Here is a 21,711-nt window from a genome sequence, read left to right on the forward strand (position 1 = left end):
ATAGCGGACCTGCAAATCAAATAGCCCAACTTGATTGTGCTGGGCAACTTGAATCTTAAGTTCAACTCTACAAGGGCCACTACCCGGTTATAGGTTAAAGTATCTAAAACAAAAGGATTGAATGCTTTTTTTTCCAAACACTAAAAGTGCTGAAAAAATAGTTTTGAATACTTTTTTTACATTTTTTTTTAAATGGGGGGGGGGGGTTCCCTCCCCAACCCCCCCGTTTTCCTTTTAAAGAAAACTTTTTTTTGCACACTAAACAAAAAAATATATAAATAAATATAAAAGCATTCTAGACTTTTTTTTTTTCGTTTCGATCCTTTGACCGGACACCCTGCTACCCTGGATGTCTTTTTCGATAGCCTGCTGGATATAGATCTCCCACAGCATGGTGTAGGGCCTACTCACAAGCTGGAAATACCTTAGATGTCGTACTACATACAACTTCCCTGTGCTTCCAGTCTGCCGAGCCCATGGTATGGTCAGACCATTACCTGGTTCACTTTTGGTAGTGCATGAACTGTCTAAGACTCGGACTGAGCGTGTCTGGCGGCGTTGCTGGTGTACGGCTAATCTACAGGACCTTGTCTGCTTTGTAAGAAATAAATACGTAGCGGCCACCCTACCTTCACTTTCTTGTCTGGCTGCATCTCTTGTGATAGCCGCTGATGGAGTTGCCCCACTGCAGTGCTTCCAACCTCGAAGGCTTCCTTCCGAGCCTTGGTTTTCAGACCAGCTGAAATTCGCCAGTCTTAAACCTAGGCAGCTGGAATGGAAATGGCATATCAGATATGACCCGGCCGATAAGCTGCAGTATAGGGCTTGCCCATCAGCCTACTCTGCGGTTATTTCAGCTGCAAAGAAACTTTATTTTGCCCAACAAATTGAAGTTTCTTTGAATCAGCCTAAGGCTCTCTTTGCTGTTGCAAAATCCTCATCCTCTAAATGTGCCCCAGTATTAGACCTACTCAGGAGCTCTGCGACACCTTATCTCAGTTTTTTATTAATCAGGTCAGGACTATCCGTGCTAATATCGCAGCATGCTCAGCCCTTTCAGCCCCTGACTCCTCTCACAGAAACTTGCCTCTTGAAGATGACTTGAGCTGTCTTTGCTCTAGTGGGTTCTCCTTTCCTTTATTTTCTGAGGATGTGGTCAGTAATGTGATGCAACGGACCAAGTCTAGTGCGCCTTCTGATTCTGTACCTCTGGGGGTTATGAACGATTTTGTCTGACCTTCTAGGGGAAATTACCGCAGCTGTGAATTTCTCTTTCCAGTCGGTGTTTATTCCCCCTGAGCTTAAAGCAGCCACGGTTATCCTCCTTCTGAAGAAACCTTCTTTGGATTCTTCCATACCTTCTCATTTTCGGCCGCTCTCTCTCCTCCCTTTTCTGATGAAGCTTCTGGAATCACTGGTGTCCCCTATCCTGTCTTCTTTTCTTGAATCATCCAATCTTCTTGACCCAGCCTAGTCAGGGTTTCGTCCTGGTAGGGCCACAGATAGTGTCCTTGTTGCTGTCCAGGACGATATGGCCAGGCTGACGGACAGTGGGGGATTCGACGCCCTGATCCTTTTAGATCTTTCAGCAGCGTTCGACACCATAGACCACGCTACCCGCCTGAGCCAGATTGGTATTGCAGGTCAAGTGTTGGCTTGGAGCTCTACTTTTTTGTCTGATAGATCTCAATCTCTTTCCCTTCCTCCTTTCACATCTAATTCTTGTCACCTCAGTTGTGGTGTCCCACAGGGGTCCGCTTTGTCCCTCATTCTTTTCAACATTTACATATTTTTGCTGCTGCGTCTCATCCGCTCCTTCGGTGTCTGGTGCTATTCGTATGCCAATGACACCCAGATTCTGATTCGTCCTGATCTTGATTAGTCTGAGGTGTCGGCGTGCCTTCCTAAGTGCCTGATGGTCGTGGGGAGTGGATGGGCCGCAACTGGTTGAAACTGAATGGGGACAAAACAGAGGTGTTGGTGGTGGGTTCTCCCCCTGATCCTTCACTCTGGATCCCCTCGTTCTGGCCTTCTTCTTTGGGGTAGCTCCTGGGGTGCCTTCGGCCAAGGTGAAAAATCTTGGGGTGATCATGTTGGCCAATCTGTTCATGGCTGCTCAAGTATCGGCTGTATGTGAGACTGGCCATTTCCAGCTGAAAGTTTTAAGAAAGGTGCTCCATCTTATCCCAGTATCTCTGCGTCCTCCGGTGGTTGCTGCTATCATATAAAGTCAGCTAGACAACTGTAATCCTCTTCATCTTGCGCAGCCCAAGGGTCTGGTCTGTCGACATCAACGTCTTCAAAATCTGGCGGCCCAGGTGGCTACTGGGGCACCTTCTGGGCTCATATTTCTCGTGTCTTGCGCTCCACTTCAGTGGCTCCCAGTAGCTCAGCGTATACATTTCAAGGCACTGTGTATTGTTCACCGGGCTCTGCACGACCAGGGAGAAGAGTAGCTCTGCGCTAGGTTTGGACATTACATTCTCACTCGTTCCTTGTTTTCACCTGCTGCTGGCTTGTTATGTGTGCCTTCTTTTCGTCTCCCACTGCCAATGAAAATGCTGTCTAATCACTTGGCTTTTAGGAGCCATGATGCCCTTGGGTGGCCGTGCGCTATACAAGTGACCATAACATAACATGCTCATTAGTACCTGGGTCCAGGCATTGGGTGGCCTGACCCCACTGGAACGGGAGGTTGAAGTGGCTCTAAAGGGGTAACATTTGGTTGACCCCGACCTGGCATAGAAGATAGCTTAGGAGAGTGTGGGTGAATTAGTATGGAGTATTCAGAATCTGAAAACTGCGGCGATTGGGCCTGCTGTACTTTGAAATCTATATCAATTTTGTGTTGCCAAATATCCTCTGGCATAAGCTCAGAGTATGTAAAAGGTGACACTGGCGAAGTAATTACCTGCAGGTGCTTTGCCTCCTGCTGTTTATCCACCTACCGCTTCCTGTGTTCAAGGGGGCCAGGATGGGGGGTGTGGATTCATGTGTTACTTTTGCCCCTGGTGCAGCTTTTGGTGTGCCTGTGGACGAGTGTGGCGACTTCCCCACTGACTACTGCAGGGATTTTACTCCCAACGGTTGTTTACTCGTCAACAGGGTTGTCCTGGATGAGGGTTTATTAGTTGTCGTAGACGATGGCTTACTTGGTGATCCTTGTCTACTGGCGGACAACGTTTTTGTCGACGGGTCTGGCGGCAGATGAGAATTTAGTTGTGTGTTTTTCACTAGTCTTTCTTACTAGTGGATGGAGATACCCTGGGCCTTGGATGAGGAGTTGGCTGCCATAATGGAATGCAGGCACGTCGTCAACGAGTGGTCATCTGTGGTCATCCGTGACTGCCGGTTCGCGCGTCGACTGTCTGTTTCTTTGGGTGCGACGACTATTCCTAGGTTTTTCCCCCTGCGCAGCCAACAACAAGGTTTTCTGCCCTTACGTGTCCTTAGTCGTCGAAGGCTCATGGAGGTGCTTATGCTTTTTAGAGGGCCGGTCCTCAGATCTCGCCCTTTCCTTAGAGGGTGGTATTTTTTCTCTTGGCACAGCCATGGTCCTTATGGAATCTGATTCTGAAGGGGGGGGATCATTTTCCTCCTGAAGCCAACATACAAGTCATCACTGCCTATCTTTAAGGGTTTTGGCACTAAACCCCTTGCAAATATCACAGTCCCCCACCGAGTGGTTTGGGTAGAGGCAGTAAATGCACTCGGCATTCTTGTAGCCTTCGAAAACGTTTCTAAGGCCAGGAGGTGTCACAGGCCTTAAATAACAACTTCTTGGCCTTGGCCTCCGTTTGGTGGCGTTATATTGAGAGGGAATTTTCTTCTTGATGTACATTGTGAAGAAGAACTTTACACATTCTTTCACAGAAAAAAGGTTTTCTCACTGGAGAAACAACTTGAGCACTCTCCTTCCAGCATGACACACAGTTAGAATCTGAGGAAGGGCTGGTGAGGAGGGGCTTACTACTTGATGTCCCATTGGATAGGAACTAAAGCACCCATAAGGATGGTGATAGCTTAAGAAATACACCAAGGTTTTTCTTTGGAAAGGTCAAACCAAGGGTAACCGAGGATTCCCAGCTTGACACCAGGGAATATTCACAGCATGTGAATCTATGAAAGATCCAGTGCTGCAGAATTAACCAATGCATAAATAAAAAATAATAATGATAAAAAAACAAAGAAGTTCTCCTCTTCTGTCACTCTACTCCCTCCCCCTACTATTTCCTTAACCCAACTTGCTTGGAATCTTGGTGTCACTTTTTATTCCCCCTTTCCTGGTCTACCCCCATTGCTAACACTGCTAGCTCCTGTCGTTTTCAGCTTTTTAATATTCGAAAAGCCTACTCTTTTCTCTTGTCCTAAAACACTGAAATTCTCATCTCTACTCTGATCTTCTCACAAATTGAGTAGTGCTCTGCTCTTCTTGTTGGTGTCCCTGCTAACCATCTGGTTCCTTTATGGTCTATTTCAGCAATAAACCCTGACTAGCGGGTTTGTTAGCAGGTCTGCTAATGACATAGTAATAAACCCTGACTGGCGGGTTAATTACCAGGTCTGCTAATGACCCAGGGCATTACCAGACCAGATAATGCACCAGCCTGGAGGGGTTTATTGCTATTAGCATCCTAGAATCTTTTTCCCAGGATGGTAAAAGGTTATTTTTTCAAGGTGAGAAAGAATGTGGGAAACAAAACTACAAACCAAGATGGCCACCACGGACAAGGGAAATGGGAACTACACGCAGTCCCTTGTCTGTTTCCATGGCAGCCATTGCCACAACAGGACTGCACCGGAACACCAAGTGATCCCGGCAAGGATCAAGGAGCGCAAGGTAATTGGGGTGGGTTAGGGAAGTGAAAATTGGAGTTTTGGGTCGGGGGATGAGGGATGGGAGCCGGAAAGAACTTATCGTCATCCTGGTTGGCAAGATGGTGGCCTCACGCTTCTGAGGAGGCTCGGAACAGGGGTTTTACCAGGAGGTAAAGACCACACTCAGCTTCCTGAGTGGCTGGGAAGATGCAAAACCCCCGCCGGGGTCCTACTTTTAATTCTTCCATTCATACTTTCTTCTTTCACCACATACCTCTATCTGGCGCGCCTTGCTGTCAATTTCTTGGTTCTTATTTGAGTCCTATCTTTTTTGGTTCTTGTGCATTGTTTAAGTGCACAAGATCTTGCCCCTCCTTATCTTTCTTCCCTTTTTTTCTTTCTACGTCCCCACCTGCTTTTTTTCCTCTCAGAGTTCCTAAACATTCTTGTGAGCCACCATGTTTCCATTCCTTCTCTCTGCTAGCCCCCAAACTCTGCGACTTCCCACCTTTGACTGTTCGCTCTTCTTCTCAGACTTTATTCAACTCTTTCTCAAAACTCATCTACCGTCTTCAGAAATTCTTTGTTGCAATTCATTTTGGGATATCTCATTTTATTGCATCATTCATCTCCTTTTCAGCACTGTGGCAAAAGCGATATATACACATTCATTAAATACAAATACAACACTGTCAAATGCTTCTCTTTAGCGTGTTTTCTTACCTAATCCATATTCTATGGACTCTGGGTCATCGTCATCTCCTTCCTCGCTAACTTTCTGCAGATGCTGCAAATAGGAGTCTGAATGAAAGCTTGCCATTTCCTCCATAGATGCAACCTTGGGCTTTACAATCCTACAAAAAAATGAATATGGCATGTGAAGGAGCAGAGGTTCTGAAGCCTAACAGAAACAGTGGTCCTGTTTAAAACTGAATGGGGCAACTTGCTTATAATACAACATTTTTAAAAACACATTTCAACTTCCTCAAAGCACTTTGAGCTTCATTGATCAGACCTGCCATCTCACAAAATGAAAACCAGAGTGGTCCTCTACTGTACCGAGGTGGCTCCTCCCATTTCTCACCCAGCAGACTCCCCTTCCCGCCCAACTCGAACTATCCCTGAGGTCATCTGCATTGTTCAACACGTCTAACATCAAGGTGGATAATTAGAGAGGCATTTCCAATGAACGACTAAGGCCACTGGAAAGCAAACATCCAAGGAGGTCAGAATAGTTCCCCTCCAAACCTTCAAATTCGAGAATTAGATTGGGCGTTGTGATGGAGATTGAGAATGACTCCAAGCACAGAGGGCTCTCTGCAGTGCAAGCTTCCTGGAGGTGGTATATGGGGGTGCTGCAGAGACTCCGACTTGGCAAGTGATGTTATATCCACCACGGAGGAGTGTCTCATCCCGTTATTAGATGGATGCTTACCCTTAGTGAAGACAGTAAGCAAGCAAAAGAACACTCCTGGATTTGAAGGGCACCATATCCTTATGAGTAAGATGGGAACCAATACCCTTAGTATGAAAAGGGACAAAGCACCTCATTTAGTGCAAAGGGCCTTGTACACAGTACAAAAGGGAGGGTAAGAAGTGTAATAGATCCCTTTAATAGATGAAGAAAGGGCCACCTGACCTTCGGAATGAACTACTGAACAATATCCCGCAATCAAGGAGCAGTACGGCAGGCTGGCCTTCTGGTATGAAGTTCAAATAGCGGGCAAAATGCTAAAACCCTGTGAAGAGTATGGGGTAAAGAAGGATTGGCTATGTCAAAGCCTGAGCTTGGGGGGTGGGGGGGCGTGGGGTGGTGGGTGCTGTTGTGCGCCGAGCAAGATGGCTGCCTAATCTGTGAGCTCCGTGGCTAATACTATCCTGATCCAATAAATCCTGCGGAACACTGGAACTGTCATGCACTCCGAGATTATAGAAAGCTGGCTGGGGACTCAAAAATTCAAAAAAACGTTTTTATTCTGGGAGAAATCGGACCCCCGATACCTGATAAGACCGTCTGCACTGCTGGGACCCTTCCCCAACAGCCGAGCGGCAGCGTGCCAAATCTATACCCAGAGTGGCGACCTCGCATCGGAGCGGGGGAAGAGCGCGACCTGCCCCGCTACTGACACACTGACAGCATAGCTCTGCACTAATCCAAGTGCCTACATACTGCCCAGCGGTCACTACGCCCCCTGCTGCCGGAGCACATCACCTCCCGGATCGCCTGCTTTTACTGTACCGGACTGTCTGGAGCAGGCAGCCGGTCCGGATTCCCACCACTTGGAGCCCAGTGACCGTAGAACAAATCCGGGTGACAGCGGAGGCACAGCGTGAGGGAACGTGAAGGCCACGTTCACATTGCCTCGTGAGGGGCACTCCGGCAATCGATTGGTGGCCGCTGGACCTCGCCTCCCCCCCACTACACTGACTGCTGGTCAAAGACTGTCAAGGGCAGTGGAGATGGCGGTGGAGCTGTGCCCCCTGTCGACGAGACACAGCGGCACCCAGACGATCAGTCTATCCCGGACAGGCCCCTCGGGCGCAACGTGGTGAGGCGTGGAGGCTGCGCCCACGCTGCCCTGCTCCCCGGCGGCGGGGATTAGCCGGAGAAGACTGGCCGGCTTGCCTGGCACCATCAAGGTACGTGCAGGGGAGGAGGGGGCCGACAATCCACTGGGGCTGTCGGGGCTCGCCCGCTTAATTTATCCCTATTGATTGATGGAGCAGCGTGGACCCCACGTACCGCCTGTCTAGCTGGAAGGTTAGCTAACATCAATACAGTCACCATACTATGGCCAGGAGAAAGAGGGGGGCACAATAAAGCCCATGTAGTTAAGGGCACCAACAACAAAACTACATAACCGCTCACAGCCAGCAGCACTAACATGACCCGACCTTCCCATCCCCAGTGCTGCCGAGCTAAGGAGACACAGACCACACGTCCTTAGTGCCAACCAACTGCTGGGAACACTCCTGGGCACGGGAACCTCAGGACTCGAATGTAAGGATCCGAGACATCACCTCCATCCCGCTGGGCAGGATCGCCCCGACACTGTCATCCGTGGAAACACACACTATGGCAAAGACCTCAGATCCCCTACCTTGCGCTCCATAGCCATCCCCGCCCCTGTGGTACAGAGGACCGAGGGACCAGCACACAGGCATGATGGGAGGATCAAAAAATAAGAAACGGGACCCATGGACGCATTGCTAATACCACCACATTGGACCCAGATCTCGATCCAGCACCCCTCCCTAAGGCCTCCGTATCAGACCCCTCTGAACAAAATATGGTTCCATACATGGCAGCAATGGAGAGAGGGTACGCTGCAATTAACACTAAACTAGACAACATCAGTAATAACATCACCTCTATCCGAGCTGATATCAGGAAGGTTAACACTAGAGTCGCCGAGGCAGAGGATAGGGTGTCCAATCTGGAAGACAAATCTGTCACAAAGAGCAAGACCATAGAACAAATCCAAAAGGATGTCAAAACCCTCCTGAACAAATGCAAGGACCTAGAATCCCGATCACGCCACAACAACATAAGGGTGGTCGGGGTGGTGGAGCGCAAAATCAACACCTCCATGGATAGCTTTCTTGAAGATACACTTCACACCTTATTCCCGAATGCGCAGTTTTCGAAACAATTTCTGATTGAAAGAGCACACAGGGCACTTACCCCTACGCCTAAACCAGGAGCTCTGCCCCGAACGGTCATAGCAAGATTACTCAACTACTGTGATCGCGATCTCATCCTACGGCTGGCACGAGAACAAGGCCCCCTGTCCTATGACTCTAGCCGCATCCACATATATCCGGACTTTTCAAATGGGGTCCAGGCAGCGAGGTGCTCCTTTGACACAGTGAAAAAAGCGCTAAGGGAAAGGAAAATAATATACGTAATGTTATTTCCAGCCAAGCTGCACATAAAACACACTGGCAGGACACATTTCTTTGAGACAACGGAAGATGCCATGTCATACCTAGAACACCACATTCCAACAGTGCAGAACGAAAACTGAACTCAGATTTCCATATAGGCTCGAGAAGATGACAAATACACAAGCATCGAGTCAGAACCACAACAGCAGTACACCATTCCGATAAATAAATACAGCCACGACTCCGGAAAGAGCAGCGGGACATCCAGCCCCCTCATTTTGCAAAGTTGCAGATGGTTCAATGGGATACATCGCCCGATTGGGGGGATGGTGAGGATGGGGGTGGGATGGAAAATAGGCCGGTTGCCTGGACAGAATCAGATCCTCAATGATTCACCTAAGACTGATCTCTCTGAAGCTCTTTAACAGATAGCTAAATATCTAGTACAACCCGCACAACTATAAACACCCTTACCGTTACTTTCTCTCTGTCTGGCATGTTGCTCACTTTTGTATGTCATGTAATCTGTAACTGTACCGAAGAGGCCCATGGTCGCTCATGAACCTGTAATTCAATACTTCTTACATACTCTTGTAACTTCGCCTCGATGCCTCCGGGCTGCAATTGCGTGATACAAATGCAAATAAATAAATATATTTGCACCCATGAACGTAAACAAAGGGCCATGCTGGGGGTTGGGGGTTACTACAGTTAACTGTTTGGTTGTAAAGTTAAAAAAAACTGGCATCAATAGAAGGCAAAGACAGTCATTGCAAAACCTGTATGAACAGCTATAACGAGGGATGTCACAACAATGAACAAAGGCACTAGACTCTTGTCATTGAATGTCATGGGACTGATCAACCCGATCAAAGCCAGAAAAATCCTAGAATATGCCAACTGGCATAGGATAGACATTCTTCTACTACAGGAGACTCATGCTACTGAACGAATATCTGGCTCTCTGTGCCGCTCCTGGGGTCCACAAACATATGCAACGGACTACTCGACGCAATCAAGAGGGGTGCTGACTGCAATCCACCGCAGACTCGGATTCCTTGTGTCAAAAATAAAAGTGGACAATGAAGACAGATACGTAATACTATGGGGATCACTACACAGGCAAAAAGTAACTATTGTCAGTACATATGGCCCCAACATAGATTCTCCCGAACTTTACCAGCAAATAATTACATTAATAATTCCAACAGATGAGACAAGAGTGTTATGGGGAGAGGATTTGAACACCAGTCAACAGATCATCCACGTCCCAGAGGGTTGACTCAAATGCAGCATCCACTATCAAACAAGCCACGACCATTCTACCACTTTCGGACGTATGGAGGGAACTGTACCCCCTTACTAGAGACTATACATTTCACTCACATGTCCATGGGTCGAGCTTCCGCATCGATTACTGGCTCTGCTCCACTGACAGTATCCCTGACATGAGGGAATGCACAATAAGGCCCGAACTTTATCAGACCACTCCCCGATCGTCTTGGAGATGCAGTTAGGGGTACCCCCGCCGGTCCACTGCACATGGAAAATGCCCCCTGATCTCCTGCGAGACGAGTCTTTACTAGAACAGCTGCGGATTGAGGTGACGGAATTCTTCTAACATAACCTGGATTCCGTCAGTTCACACTCCACGGTCTGGGAGGCCTTCAAAGTGTGGCTGAGGAAACACCGGATTTCCAAAGTCCACCGTACACTGAAAGAAATACGCACTCAACTGTCCCGGACTGAGGAATACATCAAAAAGGCGGAGGAGTCATACACTGCATCACCAGGACCAAGAACCCTAGCCCAGTTACATGACGCCCTATCCAAATTTGCGACCCTGCCAGAACGAGAGATCTGGTATATGACACAACCTACCAGAGCCAGAAAATATGCTGAAGGAAATAAATCCGGTAAGATACTAGCCAACCTAATCAAGTCGGAATACGGACATCGGCAAATCACTAGCATTACAGACAAGATGGGTGTGACCCACGTGGATCACCTGAGAGTAAACGAGGCATTCCAGAGGTTCTATACAGAGCTCTACACAAACTCAGACCAAGTTTCAACGGATGAGTTGCAACAATACCTTGGCTCCTTCCCTCTCCCCGCACTGACCCCAGACGAAAGAGACACTATAGACCTTCCCCTGACCCTGGAAGAAGTAATACAAGCAATCAAGGACCTCAGGGCGGGTAGGGCGCCTGGATCAGACGGCCTACCCGCAGATCTCTATAGGATCCTCACCGAGGAAGTGTGGGAGGCTGCTGGAGGTGTGGGAGGAGTCCATGGAGAGGGGAACTCTCCCGTCCTCGATGAGAGAAGCCATCATCACTGTCCTATTGAAACATCTTAAACCTCTGCAAGATCCCTCCTCATATAGACCACTATCCCTAATTAATGTGGATACCAAAATCTTTGCTAAAGCCATAGCTAACAAATTGAACCCAGATATGTCCAACTTAGTACTACCGGACCAGTCTGGCTTTATACCAGGCCGATCCACTGCTCTCAACCTGCAGAGATTCTTTGCCATTGCTTCCCAGATGGACCCTCGAGCAAAAACGGTGGCGGTTACCCTAGACGCGGACAAGGCGTTCGACTCCATATCTTGGAAGTTCATGTATGCCATACTGCAAAAGATGGGTTTCGGAATGGGCTTTCTCCATAGCATAGGATTACTGTACTGTAATCCCACCTCCAGTGTAAGGACCAACAAGACGCTATCGCCAAGCTTCGATCTACAAAGGAGCACCAGACAAGGCTGTCCCTCTCTCCTCTAATTATAGAAGGAATGGCAGCATACCTACGTTTCAGACATGCCTGGAGAGGGATCCGAATCATGGCGACACCCCAGTTCATTTCTCTCTATGCGGATGATACAATGTTATACCTCAGAAATCCTGACACTAATCTGCCACCAGTTATGCGAGACATTGGGGACTTCACAAAATACTCTGGATACAGAATAAACCAGGCTAAATCAGAAATAATACCAATGTCCAACTCTACAATCAGAACCGCAGCCATGGATGGCTTCCGCTGGTCCCCCACCACCGATCGATATCTAGGTATCATAATGGCTACAGACAAGCGCAACCTATACACCAATAACTATACCCCATTCTTGGTGCAACTAGAATACAAGCTTAACTCATGGGTTAAACTGTCACTATCCTTGTACGGATGCATATCCCTGCTCAAAATGGTGGCGGTACCGAAATACTATACCTCTTCAGTGGCATCCCAATATGGCCAGGCGAGAAAATGGTGTCCAATTTTGTCTGGGGAGGAGGCATGTCCATGCTAAACTGGCCAAAGCTATGTGAGAGTTATGACATGGGGGGGAGGGGCTGGCGGCTCCCGGCTTTCTCCTATACTATTACTCTGCACAGGCATATTTTGCCAAATATTGGAAAAATACTGCAGAACAATTCGCACATATACGCACGGAGGAGTTCGCGGCATGTCCCCTAAACCTGAAGAATATGATATTTGCAAGGGTCGCGGAAGAGAAGGTACTGGCAGACCAGTTATCCTCAACAGTGCGGGCATGGTCATGGATACTCAAAAGAGTGGGCTGTGACACACCGTATTCGCCTCACCTACCGCTGTGGCACTATCCCGCATTTGAACCCACTATGGACCACACCATACAAAGAAGATGGGACCCAGACAAGGAGGCCAAAATCGGTGGATCTCTTTCCCGAGGGACGATTTCTTACTTCTTCACAAATCCAAAACAGAACGGGCCCTGACATATTCACAATCCTACAATACCAACGCCTGAAAGCAGCCTGCATGAAGAAATGGCCATCCTTCCCGATGGCACCTCCTACACATACATTCTTAACTTACATTCTGACACAAGACTGATTCACCAGCAATGTCTCCACAATGTACAAAATGATACAACGCAATACCCCATCCAATAATTAGATCAAAAAGAAGTGGGAGGGAGATCTGAACACAGTGATCAACGAGCAACAATGGGTAAATTACTGCAGATACACCAAATCCATCTCCCTATGCGCTAACTTCAGACTTATACAGCTAATAATTCTAAATCACCTACACATTACCCCAAGTAAGATCTCCAAATGTGCCCATACTAAATAAGCCACATGCCCCAAGTGTGGTGCTGTTGCTGCAAATGCGATCCATATGTATTGTGAGTGCCCGCCAATCAGGTGTTTCTGGGAGGAGATAGCGGAAACCATGATTGACATAGTGAACATACACATCCTGCCCACGCCGCTGAAATACCTACTGGGGGATATCAGAAAGGCCTCTATAAAGAATGTGCAGACTATTTGCAGTGGGAGGAGCAGTGGCCAAGCGCAACATCCTTAGGAAATGGAAATCCAAAACCCCTCCCACGCACGGAAACTGGCTCCGAGACCTTATAAACGTACACGAAAGTGAAGAATCCTATATCCGAGACATCCAAACCACTTCTAGACCAAAAGACATCTGGGGTCCCCTCAGGGAGTACCTACAAAGCGCAGAAGACCCATCCGATGAATGAACTGACTAGACCTCACATTGAAAGTCTGTCTAATTTCTGTCCCTCTCACCCCCCCTTTCTCCTTTCTCCTCTCCTTCTCTTAATGTTCAATTAACACAATGTATGATAATGCATTTCTATTTGATACACCTATGTCATGAATTCTCAATGACAATGCGATATTCCCTGTATTGTAAGATGCCAGCATTAAATAAAGTTTATTAAAAAAAAGAAAAAACAACAAAGCCTGAGCTGGACAAAGAATAGACACTATAAACTATATCCCTACGGCGGCTATTCTATGCTTTAGAAGACCAGTTATTTGTGTAGGCGTAAATCCCAACTCATTCCTTATTAGATTCAAGAAGCTGCTGGGTCCTATATCCCTGTGACTGTTACAATAGAGAACAGTATCCAGGAAATAGAAACCCCTGGGCACTTTTACGCATCCTGACACTTTCAAAATAAAGCAATACCAAGGAGGCCATTCATATTCAGTTGCAGATAGATTCTTGCTTAGTTATCATGTGCATTTATCTCCTAAGCCCTTCCTCTGTATTAATACAGAAGGATCTACCCATTAGAAAGAACCCTCAGTAGGTTGTTGTTGGTGTGTTTGACTCTTTACAGGGCTTGTTGTAGCGGCCCTGGAGTTATGGTTAAACTACTTAACCCATAGGAAGAGCAGTTTTTTGGCAGCTTGTGGTGCCGTTCAACGAATTTGCACAGAACTTTGCAAAAAAGTATATGGCCACTTCTGAATGATTTTGCAAAGTTTTGTGCAGTTTCGTCAAGGGGGGCAAACTTATAGCAGTGGTCCAAGAACTTTTGAAATCTGGCTAAACATTAAATGGAAAAATGTTTTGCTTGCAGCTACAACCAAACCCGCTGGATGGATTTACAACAAACTTGGACGAAGAGCAGCGGCCTAGTCACAAAGGCGTGCTTTTGCAAGTTTGGTGTTAATCCGAACAGTAGATTCTTTTTAAGATGCCCAAAATGTACGTTAAAAAAATGTGTGCTATCTCCGTCCAGTCCGCAGACTCACTTCCTAGTTCGGTGTCCGTGAATGCCTCTGCGCCAATCACAGAGCCATGTAATGTTTGCGGACATCGTACGCATTCTATGATTGGTCAATTAAAAACGTGAGGTGCATCAAAACATTTGAGATTTGAACCAGACGCCATGTTGAATTCACGAATTGCGCCCGTGGTCCATGGACATTGCAGGGAGGCAATGGCTTAGACTTAGTTACAGCCTCCGTAGGTGATCCATATCAGTCACAGTTACAGCTGTTTTAGAATAGGCATCCAAACCTAAATTGGATAGTACAATAATAGATAAAGGAGTAGACTGAATCCTTGCTTTCCCTGGGTCAACTACTCTCTTAAGGTATGTTGATTCTCCAATATTCTTCCGTACATCAGGGGTTGCAGAGGTAAACACCTTCTGCTTGGACATTTAAAAATGGGAGACATACATCAAACCTCACAAGCTAATCTTAAATTTAAATAAAGTGCACAGGGAAAAAGTACATCAATTATCATTACTGATTAAAAATTGTAAGTTACCCATATTCTAAAGCAGACCAATAAACTGAAATACCTATGAAAAGTAAAAGCTCAGGTCTGCTAAAAATTGCAAATCCAATCCATCATATCTAATTATCCCTGCACTTCGCTCCACATTTGCCAGGAATAGGGAAATACAGTACAACATCCTAGGGTGCCTCCCATTCACTGTAATGGTCACATCAAACCCACCAAGCAGAATTGTTGCTGCATACTGACTTGAACCAGCACTTATCGCAATAATTCGCCTTTAAAGCAAATGGGGTTTCAAGGCGCAACAAGACAAAGGGTGGGGGGGTGGGGCAGTGATTTAGAAAAACAAAACGGTCCTATTAGGCCTGATGTCATTTGGATTGTGCAAGTGTAGTAACAAGAAGTGCGGGGGGAGGGGAGTGTCATTCAGAGCAGAATGCGCTAATGCTAAGGAGGGAAAAAAGGTGCAGGCCTGAGTGGCAAGAGCACAAAATCTGGGGAAGGGAGGGGAGAATGGGAGGGGCCCATGAGTTAGGCGAGTGCTGAGGGGAGGCCAGTTGGACAAGTGCCTGGGGGATGCAGAGTGTACAGGGGAAAAAAGGTCCACATGCCAAGTGTGAGGAATAGGCTGGATGGTGTTGTGTTTACAATTGTACTAAGTTAATACGTAGGACACCGACTTCAATCATATCTTCTTTATTTCTCCAGATCAACTGCCTAGCTATACCTTTCATTCCCGATCCCGAACCTACCATAACATTCTACATTCCACATTCTACACTATGCATATTAGAATACTGGCTTGTACTTTTACTACTACACAACACCCCCCCCTTACTTACCATCTAAGTTATATTGAAATTCAACTCAAACACCCTTATCTATCACTATCACTATTTACATTTGTTCAATTAAACGTGTTGGTTTGCGAACTATTCTATGAGGACAACCACAACTCAACCCTCCCTCAGATGAGCCATGACTTACACTCTCACCTCCCAACACACCAATCACTAGATCACCGCCATTTCCATGACTACTAAAATCTACACATTGTGATGAAACATCACTAGTATTTCCAACATCAATATCACAGGACATATCAGAGTCAGCTTTATCTTCATCAGGTAATCCATCTAACAAAGTCAAATCAATGTCAAAATCCTGTGAAGCACAGTCATGTCTATTACCCTGTGAACCAACCTATCCACCATACTCATTGCACAATCCTTTAAAAAAGGATACATTTCTGGTTATTTTACGATCACCCCCCCTTCAGCAGTGACCATAGGTCCCTTGACAGCTTTAATCTTGAGTGGAATTGGCCAATATTTAGTATCCAACTTCTTGCGCTGATTCTGACGAACCAACAGCGAATCTCCCACTTGGAAGTTACTATCTCCTGCTTTCGCTTTGTGATCTGTCCATTCTTTAATTTTGAATCTTTTCATCTTATTCCGCTCTCTGATTTCGTGGTCTTCAGCAGGTGTGTAATCTTCTACACAAGGCAGTCTCGTGCGAGGTTTATACTTGATCATTAATTCAGAAGGAGAGTGTCCAGTCATCTCATGAGGGGTATTACGATAACTTCTCAACATTTGAGACACCGCCTGTGGCATTGATACATTCTCCACAATAGCTTTCTCTCGAGTCCGTTTTAGAGCACTCAAACTTTTCGACCATACCATTCACTTGAGGCCACAAAGGTGTTATTTTCTGATGTTTGAAACCCAGATGTAATGCAAACTTGTTAAACACATGACCTTGAAACAGTGGCCCATTAACTGTTTTCACAATTTTCGGCACTCCCCAGTCGCTGAACAACTCATCAAGCACTACCACTACATGATCAAATGCAGTAGACATTACATGCTTTACGAGAGGAAACCTTGAGTACTCATCGATAACCACCAGCAAATATCCTGCTTCATCCAAAGGTCAACAGCTACACGATTCCACGGGCCCTCTGGAAGTGGCACGTGCGAAGAGGTGTTGTTGCACAGCCCTTTGACGATGCTACTTGACACGCAAAGCAATTTTGCAAAAGGTCTTCCACAATTATGTCCATACAAGGAAACCACACTTTATTTCTTAGAATCTTTTTAGTATTTACAACCCCTCGGGGACTTTCATGCACCAGCATCACCAAAGCCTTTCTCAAAATTCTCAGAGCCGCCAAATTGTTACCTCTAAGAAGTACTCATCCTTCTGTAGCTGATAGTTCACTGCTCATTCTCGCCAATTTCTGAAGATCTTTCATCTCACCTTCTTCCACCCCCTTTTCTAAATTAAGAGAGTGCCATTTCCTTCTTTAGTGAGTCTAACCGGCACCTGAATCATTGGGTCATTCTTGCTCTTTTCTTTAAACATTTCCTCAGTTATTGCTGGCGGTAATGCATTCAGGGACAGGGACGACCTATATTCTTCTGCTTTTCTTTGCATTGTAGTTTCTGCCACACCAGCAGGATGTCTTGATAGATAATCTGCTGGATTTGCCTCCTTTCCAGGCTTATGAACAATTCTGTAATCATATTCTTGTAATAATATGCCCCATCTCTCAATTCTAGGAGGCATTTTGATTCTAGATTTCCAAACAGCGAAAGAAGTGCTTGATGATCAGTAATCAGCGTAAAGGGCTTCCCAATTACAAAGTGATTCAACTTTTCACATGCCCATACAGCCGCCAAGCTTTCTCTTTCAGCCTGAGAGTATGCTTGTTCAATATCGCTTAATGCTCTGCTAGCATATGCGACAATGCGTCGCTTGTCTTCATGCTCCCTTGGATCTATCTGCGCCAAAACAGCTCCCAGACCCACCGGGCTTGCATACACCACAATTTCAGTTTCCAGAGGAGGATCAAAATACGCCAAGCTCCAATCACTGACTAATTCTTCTTTTATTTTCTTGAAACTCCTCTCACAGTCTTCATTCCACACGAATGCCACATCCTTTTCCAGAAGTTGTCTCAATGAGTCAGTAATAGTTGCGTAATACCCAGCCATACCCAAGAAAGATCTCAACTCGGACATATCCTTGAGAGCTTCAAGATTCAAGATACCGTTCACCTTTTCTGGGTCTGCTCTCATTCTATTCTCAGAAAATATGTGCCCAAAGAATTATAGACTTCTTTTGTTGATGTCACATTTCTGACCATTTAATGCCAGCCCATTCTTTTGTAATAACTTGCATACCTGTCTAAGAGCCTCATCATGTTGGTTGTGAGTGGCACCATAAATTAAAATATCACTGTAGCTAAAAGCATTCTTTACTGGCGCCATTACTCTTCTTATTGCCTACTGGAATATCTCTGCAGCAGATGAGATGCCAAAGCTAAGTCGTACTCTTCTTATTGCCTACTGGAATATCTCTGCAGCAGATGAGATGCCAAAGCTAAGTCGTTTATATCTAAATAATCCTTCATGTGTTAAATGTTAAAAGTATTTGTAGCGCGCACCGTCACCAACGGAATTGGTCCCCAGGCGCTGAGGCGGATCTGTAAACGATAAAGGTGGGATGGGTTAGTAAGGTGAAGAAGGGAGTATGATAGTGAGAGGAGTGGTGTTCTGTTGGCAGCTTCAACTCAGTATACACCGGGTGCTGAGCTTTGGTGCGGGTATCGGATCGGAGTCAGTCCGCGTGTGCTGTTGTTCCGGCTTATGTGTTGTTGCAGTGTTGTGAAGTGCGTGCGGCTTGTTGTGCGAGAGATGGTTGTGAGTTTTTTGAGTGAGATAAGTATGCAGAGTTTGAGCTTATATTGGTTAGTGGGTTACCTGACCTTTACCATGCTAACATTTATAGTTCTGTCATAGTGTGGCACCTGTCAGCCCTCACATTCCCATCTAGACGCGGCGCAGGCCAATGTTTAGGACTCCATCCAGGTGTGGTCATGCCAACCCTCACACCCCCATCCAGATGCGGCGCAGGCTAGTGTCTAGCGACCCGTCCAGGTGTGGGCATGCTAACATTCACAACTCCATCTGAGCGCCACGCAGGCTGGTGTTCACAACTCTAGGTGTGGCACATGTTAGCATTCACGTTTTTCCTAGGCGCGGGCATGTTATCCTTCAATTGATCCTATCCAGGTGCGACGCAGGCCAACGTCTATCTAGATGCGTCTGCCGGTCTGGATATGTTCGTCCGGTACGTACGAGTGGGAGTGTCACTTGGGGATTTTGTTTGGGTCTAGGTATGTGGTCAGTCTCTGCAGCCTTCCTTTGTGGCTATTTTCCATGATGTCTTATGTCGAATGGTTGGTTCTTTGGTTTGAGTGTTTGTCCAATTTGAGAGCGGTCGAGGTTGGAGTTATTTTCGTCATTGTTTTAATGTCTGGGCATTCTAGTGCGTCTCCGTTGTGGTTACGTTTTGAAGAGCCATGATTTGAGGAGTTTCCTGAAGGATAGGTGGTTTGTTGTATTCCATATATTATTAGGTAGGTAATTCCAGGTTGTGGGTGCCTGGTGAGAGAAAGATGATCCTCCAAGTTTTTTTCTGTTGTAGGGTTTTGGTTCCAGGCGTATGTCGGTTCTTGATCTTAGTGTTCTTGTCGGTTGGTGGAGTTTGTCGCTTAGGAATTCTGCGCCTTGTTTGTGTATTGCTCTGTGCGTGATGCACATGGCCTTGAACTTTATTCGTTGTTTCATTGGTAGCCAATGTAGTATTTTTAGCGCAGGTGTGATGTGTTCTCTTCTGGGTAGCTTGAGGAGGAGTCTGGCTGCTGCATTTTGTATGCGCTGCAGTTTTTTTAGAAGTCGTTCGGGTATGCCCAGGTATAGGCTATTGGCATAGTCTACTCTGGACATGATCAGAGCGATGATGGTAAGTGTTTTGTTGGCGAATGACAGGAACGGTAGAATCCTTTTTGCTGCTCGCAGGAGGAAGAAACATTTCTTGATTACCGAGTTTACTTGTGGCTCCAGAGTGAGGTTGTTATCCATCAGGACCCCTAGGTTTTTTACAGTTGATGATGGTTCTGGTGTGGTGCCGAGCTCTCTTGGCCAGGGGATGTAGTTGATGTCTCCTCCCTTTTTTGAAACAATCATTATCTCTGTTTTGCCTGGGTTGAGGTTCATCCAGTTGAATATGTCACAAAGGCAATTCTCTAGTGTGGTGTTTTCTTCTCGGGTGTCTTGTATGTTGAAGATTATTTGAGTATCGTCGGCGTAGTTGTAGCATGTGAGGCCGTGTTTTTTGATGAGTTTGATTAGTAGGTACATGTAGATGTTGAATAGAAGCGGGGAGAAGGATGATCCTTGTGGTACTCTGCACGTGAAGACTCTGGGTTTGGATTTACAAGGTTTCATCCATATTGTTTCTGTTCTGTTAGTTAGGAAGGATTTGATCCATAGTAGGGCAGTGTCTGTTATCCCTAGTCCTTCTAATCTCTTTATGAGGATGGCGTGGTTGACAGTGTCGATGGCTGCAGACAGATCAAGGAGAATCAGGGCGGTGCTGTTGTCTGAGTCTGCGTTTGTTTTTAGGTCGTCCCATATTGAGAGGAGGGCCGATTCTGTTCCTCTCATAGGTCTGAAGCCAACTTGTGCCTGATCTAGTAGGCAGTGCTCTTCTATGAATTCTTGGGTTATTTGGTAGACGTACGTTTCTAGCAGTTTGGCTATGTAGGGTATGTTGGAGATGGGCCTGTAGTTGGATAAGTCCTCTACGTTTCCTGTTGTGTCTAAGTAGCGGCTTGATGTATGCCGAGTTGAAGGCCTGCAGTACTTTACCTGTTGAGATTGAGAGGTTGATGAGGTTCCTGTGGTATTCCATGGGGGTTCCTTGTTTGAGAATTGTTTTGTATATGTACAGGGGGCAAGGGTCTTCAGGAGAGCCCGATTTGTTGCTTTGGTTTACCAGTTTGACGAAAGCCTCAACTGGTATTTCTGGGAAGTTTCGTAGCTTGTTTGCGTGTTCCTCGTCTGTGCCGGTGGCGTTTCAGCTGTGAACGTTTGGTCTGTTTTGTATGGTGTGTTGGATGGAAGTTATTTTGTTTTTGAAGTGGTCTCCGAGGTCCTCGCAAAGTTTCGTCGATGGGATTGGAGTGTTGTTGCAGGCCGGTGGGTTTTTTATTTCATTTAGGATTTTGAATAGTTCTCTTTGAGTGTTTGGTGCTATGAAGATTCGGTTGTCGTAATGTTTCCTCTTCACTTTTTGTATTTCCTTTTTATATGCGCGGATCTGTTGTAGGAATTTAAATTTGTTTGCAGTGTTGTTGTTGTTCCTCCATTCAGATTCTAGTTTTCGTTGTTTTCTTTTCATGGCTTTGAGTAGTGGGGTGAACCATTTTGCTGTAGTTTTCTTGCGTGATGGGGTGAAGGGCTTTTCTTTGGCGATGTCGTCAAGGGTTGTTGCGATCCAGGTATGAAGTAGGGCAACTTTTCTCTCTAGGTCTGCTTCTTCCATGGTTGATGCTTGTGGTTTGCTGAGTTCTAGGAGCTCGGTTAGGTTGGAGTTTTTTATGGTTCTCCAATTTCTTTTCATCATGATGGGTTGCTTTTCTTGTTGCTTTTTTATCGGAGCGGCTGTTGTGATTACGACCGGAATAATGAGGTGGTCGCTCCAAAGTATTTGAATTGGGGGTGCCGTGGTGATGAGATTTTTGTTGGCGAAGATTGCGTCAAGTGTGTGGCCTGCTGAGTGGGTTGGTCCTTTGACTAGTTGTTGTAGGTTCATAGCTGCTAGTTCGGCGGTTAAGGATTTTTGTGTGGTTGTGGTTTCTTCGTCGAACCAGATGTTGAAATCTCCAAGGATGATCAGATGATTGTACTTGATGGCTAGGGTAGTGATTGCTTCCATGAAGGCATCTACGAAAGTCGCATCGTAGGTTGGTGGTCTGTATATCAGTATGAATTTCAGGTTGGTTTTGGGGTTTACTGAAAGTCGTAGTATTAAGGACTCGCATTTATCGATGTTTAATGGTTCTTCCATGTTGATGGCCAGTTGTTCCTTGTG

The 21,711-nt window shown here is 46.2% G+C and overlaps 1 protein-coding gene across 2 annotated transcripts in view; it reads right to left on the reverse strand.

The window, feature by feature from the left end:
- HDAC8 (histone deacetylase 8) overlaps window positions 1-21,711 on the reverse strand; it is a 1,597,648-nt gene that overhangs the window by 1,504,737 nt on the left and 71,200 nt on the right. For both annotated transcript variants that reach the window (XM_069648647.1, XM_069648648.1), the window contains one exon: window positions 5,542-5,672. In XM_069648647.1, the coding sequence (XP_069504748.1) occupies window positions 5,542-5,672 (131 nt within the window). The remainder of the gene's footprint in view (window positions 1-5,541; window positions 5,673-21,711) is intronic.

The sequence above is a fragment of the Ambystoma mexicanum genome, chromosome 2q (assembly GCF_040938575.1).
Source record: "Ambystoma mexicanum isolate Mex_15411 chromosome 2q, UKY_AmexF1_1, whole genome shotgun sequence".
Lineage (NCBI taxonomy): Eukaryota > Metazoa > Chordata > Amphibia > Caudata > Ambystomatidae > Ambystoma > Ambystoma mexicanum.